This window comes from Plectropomus leopardus, chromosome 10 (genome assembly GCF_008729295.1).
Source record: "Plectropomus leopardus isolate mb chromosome 10, YSFRI_Pleo_2.0, whole genome shotgun sequence".
NCBI lineage: Eukaryota > Metazoa > Chordata > Actinopteri > Perciformes > Serranidae > Plectropomus > Plectropomus leopardus.
The window spans coordinates 18,019,793-18,027,711 of NC_056472.1; the positions used below are offsets into that span (position 1 = coordinate 18,019,793).

The 7,919-nt window shown below is 39.1% G+C and overlaps 1 protein-coding gene across 1 annotated transcript in view; it reads left to right on the forward strand.

The window, feature by feature from the left end:
* Positions 1-7,915, forward strand: part of dync1i2a (dynein, cytoplasmic 1, intermediate chain 2a) — a 27,536-nt gene extending 19,621 nt beyond the window's left edge. The window contains 6 exon segments of the mRNA XM_042495149.1: positions 508-621; positions 1,179-1,312; positions 3,889-4,033; positions 5,313-5,453; positions 5,647-5,772; positions 6,992-7,915. Coding sequence (XP_042351083.1) covers positions 508-621; positions 1,179-1,312; positions 3,889-4,033; positions 5,313-5,453; positions 5,647-5,772; positions 6,992-7,105 — 774 coding nt within the window. The 3' untranslated portion in view covers positions 7,106-7,915.
* The last annotated feature ends 4 nt before the right edge of the window (positions 7,916-7,919 follow it).

Sequence of the window (7,919 nt, forward strand, 5' to 3'; positions counted from 1 at the left end):
AACTTTTTTTTAATTAGAGACTTTCTTAAAGTGGTGACTTATTATTTCAGTGTAATGAGAATATTACTCAACATGAGTCAGTATCTCAGAAAATAATTACAAACTTTCTTTGAATGACTTGTGTCAAAATATTGACTTAGTATCTCAAATTATAACACTTTCTTAAGATAATGACTGAGTATCTCGAAATAAGTTAATGTCTAAAAATAATGAGAAATTTCCTCAAAATAATGACTTTTCCCATACAATGACTTTTTTCAGAATAATGACTGATATCTAAAAATATTGAGTTACTTTCTCAAATAAGAAAACAATACATTCATTACATACACTATTATGTATTCTGAGAAAGTTTCTCATTTTTTTGGAGATACTAACTCATTATTTAAAGAAAGTTTCTGATCGTGAGTGATAGGATCTTTTTTTGTTTTCATCACACTGTTGGATATGGACTTCATACATAAAATACAGCAGACAAGTAACATTTCTCTCTCATTCTCTTTGAAGCACCCAGTGTACTGTGTGAATGTGGTTGGCACCCAGAACGCCCACAATCTGATTAGCATCTCAACTGATGGCAAGATCTGCTCCTGGAGTCTGGACATGCTCTCTCAGCCACAGGTAATGTGGTGTGTGTGTGTGTGTGTGTGTGTGTGTGTGTGTGTGTGTGTGCATGCATATATTTCTGGATTACATAAACGACTCAGAGTTAAAGATTTAACCATAAAATCGAATTGCTACGTCAATAATACACCACATTTTAAAGCTTTGAGCTTAGTTTTTACAGTTTGTTTATTTTCTGTCTCTTCAGTCTCAAATTCCTCACACTTCCTGTCTCTCCCTTTCATACTAAATGTCAAACGTTTTGGCCGGACTCCTTCATTTGAGCATTCCAGTTTGGAATTTCCCTCAACTTTACTGTTTTTTTTTTTTTTCTTCTACAAGTCATTTTTCACTCTCAAGGAAATTAACTTTGCAAGCTGTGTCATTTCATCTGTGCTGCCAAGACCTCAGTGTCAAAGTTCCATTTTTTATAAAGTGCTAGTTGAATTTAGATTACGCATTAATAAACTGTCAAGTGATTTTTATAGGTTGTGCTTGGCAGAGAGTATGTTAACATAAAGCCTGAGCAGGGAGCTTGTTAAAGATGTTGTTCCATGTTGCCTTGCCTCCAACAGGACAGCATGGAGTTGGTGTTCAAGCAGTCCAAAGCTGTAGCTGTCACCTCCATGTCTTTCCCTCTCGGAGATGTCAACAATTTCGTGGTGGGCAGCGAGGACGGCTCCGTCTACATGTCGTGTCGTCATGGAAGGTGCGTTTATAAGCAAACCGCGTCCCTCCCGAACACCACCAGGAAACTGAGGCGGCTTGTTAGGCTTGTTAGGCCCACCTTGGACCGAGTGTCAAATAAATATAGCCCACTCACTTCCCAGTGCAATGCAAATCCAACACTTGATCTCCTGCTGTTTGAGGTTTCACTCCTGCCCAGTCATCCTGTTTTTCTTTTCCGCTTGTCAGTTGTGTTTGTAAAGGTCGCTCAACATAAACAGGGCACACATGCAGGGGAAACAAATCATTTTTTCCCTGTCCCTTTTTTTTTTCTCCTCAGTATGTTTCTCTGGGTGAGAGAGTTTGTTTACAGTCGGTCTTCCCGGGGAGAATTAAAACTGCAGTTCATCCCACAATGTTCTCATTTAAGACACCGGGGCTCCTCTCTTGCTGGTCGGTGAAGACGCAAAGAAATGTGGCTTAAATCAGAGCTGCCACCGAGTGCATGTCCTGCAGTATGCCCGCAGACCACAGAGAGGGGATAGCTGCGAGGTTTTGCACAGCAGAGTCACCTCTGTAATTGGGGGAATAATTTTCCACCTCATTTACAATGGTATGATACTCTCATCGCAGTTAATAATGCATAAGCATCACTCATGCTGAGTATTTACCTCTCTACGTTAATTATCAGAGCCTCAGTTGGGTAACAGCTCTGCAACATGTGGTTGAGGCGTCGCAGGCACTTTTGCCACCCTGCTGGTAATCACACGATAAAAGTAAATGATTAATGTGAACACATCCAGCAGAGGTCCATCTGTGCTTTCTGTCATGCTTAATGTAATGCCCAAATTATTTACAAAAACAGGAGTGTTAACTGTTTGGATTTTCTTTCTTTGTTCGCTTATTGTAATGCACAGAAATGTGTATTCAAACATGATCACAACTGGAGGTTGTTACTGAACATCTGCTGATTTTGGAAATACAAAGGAATATTTCACCTCCCTAAGTATATCATTTACGCCCCCGTGTTACACTGAATGCACAAAGAAAACTACAAGTGAAACATTTCTGCACTCTCTGCAAAGCCAGACTCCAGTGACAGTGTTTAATTTTTCGTTGCTGAGCATGAAGACTGTTGGTCTAACGCCAAATCGATACTTCAGTGTTGTAAAGAGTTAGTTCAGATTCACCAAAGTCACAAAATAATACAAACTACCGATCAAGGCAGCAGTAGACCAGCAGTTCCCGCGCTCAGCGAGGTAACATGGGTGTTTTTGTCAAAGGAGTCTGGTGGTTTTGAAAAGAGCATAAATAACGGCTTCAGTTTAAAGGTGAAGCTGTGAAAGTATTCTTAACTTTGACATCGACTGACCACCATCTACTGAAGGTAATCCACTGACTACAGATAAGTACTGAGACAAGCCCAACTTCAAAATATCCAAACTTTCCCTTTAAACAGCATGTTTGGGAGTCTGTGATCTCACCTCATAACCGGTTTGATGCACGGGAAAGCTGCTCCCAGCCACATGGTGAATGTCTCCATTCTCACCTCATCATCCTTGGCAGCAAAGATTTTGATGACTTGACTTCCCATGAACTAATGGCGGCGTATCTGCAAGAAAAAAAGAAAAAAACACCGGGTGACTAAAACAACTAGCTAAAGAACGCAGGTTTACTTGATCTGAGACTTGTTTTAGACACCATGGACCCCATCACACTAGCATAACAGGTATAATACCAGGCTCTGTTTGGTGAAGCCGAGCACGGTAAAGCACTTCCCGTCATGCTTTTATTTCATCTGGTCTTGATCCGATTTGGAGAAAGGACCAATATTACTTCCATAACGAAAACCTGTAGACAAAAAAAGCATTCTTTTTTAGTTATGAAGTGATAAATACAACATTAAGTAATCTAATTGAACCACTTTATTACCTTGGATGGTTGTTTTTGTCAATGGAGTCCTGTTTTAAAGAGAGCAAAGATAAGTTTCACTTTATTGTTCAGTTCTCCTTTGGAAAAGGCTTTCTCCTTTGGAAGAAATGAACACACAACTGGATGAATGAGAATTGGATTATACTGCACGAGTTCAGTTGTATGCTCAATGCTTACCCTCACAACAACACTCGCATTTTCAATAAATCTGTATTATTAATAAAAACATCTGCATTAACAGTCTTGCACATGGAAAAGTGGTACATCTGCAAAGTTTATAAGTAGGTGTTATATAAGTAGGTGTTTTATATATATAATATTAAGGTTTAAGTAAAAATGCATGTGTTTTAGAAGTACTGGACATATAACTGGATTAATGACCCTTAAATTACACTGCACAAGTTGTGGGAGAGTTTGTGAATTTGTAAATTTTGAAAAAGTCTTGCTGTTGTTAAACATTGTCCCCCTTTTACTCCAATTCATAAAGATTGTTCTCAGTTTTTGGATTTGTTTACGATGGAGGCATGTAATAAAAACAAAGTTTTCTTTATGAATCAATTGTAACACGTTGCGTAATTGATGACACAAATGGTCATTGTAGGGGTGAAGTATGCTTTTACGTATATCGTGCTTGATGTCTGTCAGTACGTTTGCACTCACTCCCTGCTTCATCTTCTTGCTCCACAGCAAAGCGGGCATTAGTGAGATGTTTGAGGGTCACCACGGGCCCATCACAGGGATCCATTGCCACACGGCTGCAGGGCCTCTGGACTTCTCCCATCTGTTTGTTACCTCCTCTTTCGACTGGACTGTCAAACTGTGGAGCACCAAGGTATGAGCAACATCTAGGACGCATTTTAAAGGTCTAAGAAAACCGCAAGATTATTTTATTTGGTTGAAAAGACTCAACTGGGTGTAGGAAAAAGTTTCTCCACAAGGTTCCATTTAAACCAGCTTTGGTTTATTTTTTATTGGTGCTATAGTTCAGGGTAGTAATGTTTCTTGTTATGTTCATTTTAGACCCTATTTAGCCAAAAGGTAACTCATTTGTTCCCTCTGTCCCTTTTAGCAAGCATAACAGCCACTGCATGCTCTGTGTGGCTGATGCTGGCACTCCTGCCATGTAGCACAGCCAATACTAACATGGAAATCTAAGCTTAGAAAATGCAGACAGCACTCAACACAAACTACAGCTGATAAGAGTGCCATTAGTTTTGCAGGTATTTGATCATTAAGCAAAATATTTGATGCATTTTGACCTGATGGTGGAGCTAGATAAAAACAATTCATCCAGTGTGAATTTTGTGCCAATCCATCAGATATTTGTCATATTTGACTCCGGACCAAAGAGATGCAGTCATCCCTTTAGCTCAGGGCCCCCGGAGCAGCGCCTAACTTTAAAGCCAGTTTTTTATAGTAACTAAACATGAATTATTACCTCTGCGTCCGTCACGCGAGATTAAAAAAAGAGTTCATTCCTATAGACTTAAATTGTGAAAGAGACGTCTGAAAATCAGTGAATACATTTTGTGAGCATCACAACCTCTGCAAAAGGACTCATTCCACTTGGGATTTAATCAATTTCATCACACAATCATTTGTTGATTGCATTTTATTTTATTGTTGTTTTATTGCTGCTTTGTTTTTAATCTTATGCTTTTCCGAAAAAAAAAATTAGCTGCTCAGCCACTCTAAGCCTTGTGCGCTTGATCAATGGGCTCCACAATGCAACATATCCTGGTAATTTCATACCTCAACAATCAGGCTCATGTGGCCTCATGAGCCAATGAGCAACTTTCCTAGGAATCAACAGGGCCTGAGTCCAGTGCTGTATCCAGTTCACTTTATACATCCATGCTTGAGCATCAACGCTAAAAAAGCATGACTAAAAAATCTGGCAGCTTCACTGGGGTTAATCAATATTGAGATTTTAAAAATGTCATAACCTGAACACATGATAACATTCATTAAGTATGTCTGATCGTATCTGTTTGATACATGACGATGTATGTGTATAAACAGATACATCGCTACATCCATACAGCAAAAAATTTAAACTCTGAAAAGATTAACTGATTTTAATTATTCTTTCTTCTCAAATATGTCTGCAGAACAACAAGCCGCTCTACTCATTTGAGGACAACTCGGATTACGTGTATGATGTTATGTGGTCTCCCACTCACCCTGCTCTTTTTGCTTGTGTGGACGGAGTCGGCCACCTCGACCTGTGGAACCTCAACAACGACACAGAGGTATTACACTCCTAACAACAGCACACACACATATTTTCCTTTACAACATCAGAGACAAACGCTTTCTTCTAGCAGACACACTCACATCTCATCTACGTTTTTTCACTATATAAAGTTCCACAAGTGGAAGCAGCAGAGAGGTTTGAGAGCACATTTCCACTCTTCTAACGGTTATTTAATGGTGTTGTTTTAGGTTCCTACCGCCAGCGTCACAGTGGACGGTAACCCGGCTCTCAACAGGGTCAGATGGGCTCATTCTGGCAGAGAAATCGCTGTGGGAGACTCTGATGGACGAGTTCTTGTGTACGATGTTGGAGAGGTGAGCAGCATGACTCAGCTTTGTACCATCAAGCTTTTCTTTATTTTTTGGTCATAATCACTCAGTCATGTTGTTGCAGACATGATTCAGCCTCTCAGCTGCTGTAATTTGTCCTGTCGGGATCAGTGATTTATTGCACAGCATCTTGTGGATTTAACTCAAATGTTTTTTAATGATTTTGAGTATGTTAGTGAGCCAGTGTCTATGAGTAGGCATGTTAGGGTTCTACCAAATGTTGTTTAATTTATATTCAAAGCTTCTATTAAGGTTTTTGCATGAAGCTTTAAATGTCTATCATATTTTTTGATGTTTTTGGCCTAAAAATAATTAGTGAACAAAATCCTCAATTTGACTCATCAGCGATTACTTCATGGAGTGCCGAGTAAATGCAGACACCTAATGTGATCTAAGAGTGAAAGAAAAGGTGAGATATAATAAATGAAAACTAGACTTGAGAAAGGAAACTGAAACAATATTGTGTGCTTACAAGACTAATTAAAATACTACAAAAATATATTGAAAATGTCTTTAGTTTTAATCTTTGTAAACTCTGTGAAATTTGTCAACACAACAAGCCTGAGGAGGCACTGGTGCATACGTTTATTGAGACTGGGATGTCCACATGACTGAGACAACTGCCTACACAAAATGTTGTGTTTGTGTTGTAGTACCTCTGAATTTCTTGAACCTGACAAATGATACTAATAAAAAAAAATACTGAAACTAGTAAAAAAAAAAAAAAACTTAATATAAAAAAACCAAAACTTAAACGAGCAAATTCACTCTGGAAACTTATGAAAACTGAGCTGATTGAAAACAAAACAAATTTTAAAAAGGAAATAAAAACTTAAAAATTAGAAATATAAGTCTACAGTAACTGCAGTTGTGCAGATATATTGGGTTCAGACAGAAGGAAAAGACAAAGAAAAAAAAGAAGAAGTTTGATTTCAAATGTCACAGGATGAACTCTAGCTCACCCACAGATGCTGAGGCCTCTGCAGCAGCCCGGGTTCAATTCTGACCTGCAGTACTTTGCTGCATGTGATGCCCCCGCTCTTTCCCACCTTCCTGCTTATCTCGATGTACTTTCAATATAGGCAAAAATGCACTCAGTGCAGATCTAAAGCATATAGAGCATCACCTGTGATCTTGTGCCACAGCAGACGCCTGTGTGTGTTTAAGATTTTAGTCATGCCTCTGTTGTGTCCCTCCCCTACAGCAAACTGCAGTTCCACGAAATGACGAGTGGACCCGCTTTGTTCGCACGCTGGCAGAGATCAACGAGAACAGAGATGATGCAGAGGAGCTGGCAGCTCAGCGCCTGGCTGCCTGATCTACTCGCCACAGACGCAATGTTAAAGGGACCAGTGGCGCGCTTGTTATAAAAGTTTTTGATGGAAGGAAAAGATGCAATGACAACATCAGCAGAGGATTTCGATCAGAGAGACATACGGACATCTTTTGTTTTCTAACACTTTCTAATTTGGACAACTCTGCCTTTCTCAGTTAGCTGGACCGTCAGCAGTCTTCCTCGGAGTAACACAAGCGACAGGGCTATCGACCTCAGACACTAACACAAAGCCATATTCACAAAACACAAACGAGTCGTCCTTTCTTCAACCAGATGCCTTAAACTTTTAGTTTTAATCTTTGATTGTACCTGTCGTCATTTAGCGCATGTTAACATAAGCCTTAATTTTGAGTTTTTCAGTCCAAACACTCATCGCCGAGCTCCACCTTCATCAAAGTTGTAGTGAAACAATCACATCTTTAAACACTCGGGAATGTAAACTTCTTATAACTGTAGAAACATGTTGTCATCTCAGCTCCTTTCAGACTTGATAAATATTCACGTCTTTGTAAAATACTGAAATGTCCAAAATCCAGATGTCTTTCTACTTTCTATATTGTTCTATTCTGCACCGGTTTTCACATAATCAGTGTAGCTGGTTAGACTGGAGATAGGAATATCCTCAATACCTAAGAAGATGATCATGTATGCTGTAACTGCTGTTGATGGGATCTGAACAGACATCGTTTGCTTCCTGAAGAATCTCAAACCTGAGAATGTACTTTTCACACGGTAGAATCAAACAGTTTAAATGATTTATTTCAATAAAATACAATAAATACATTTAAATTATTTC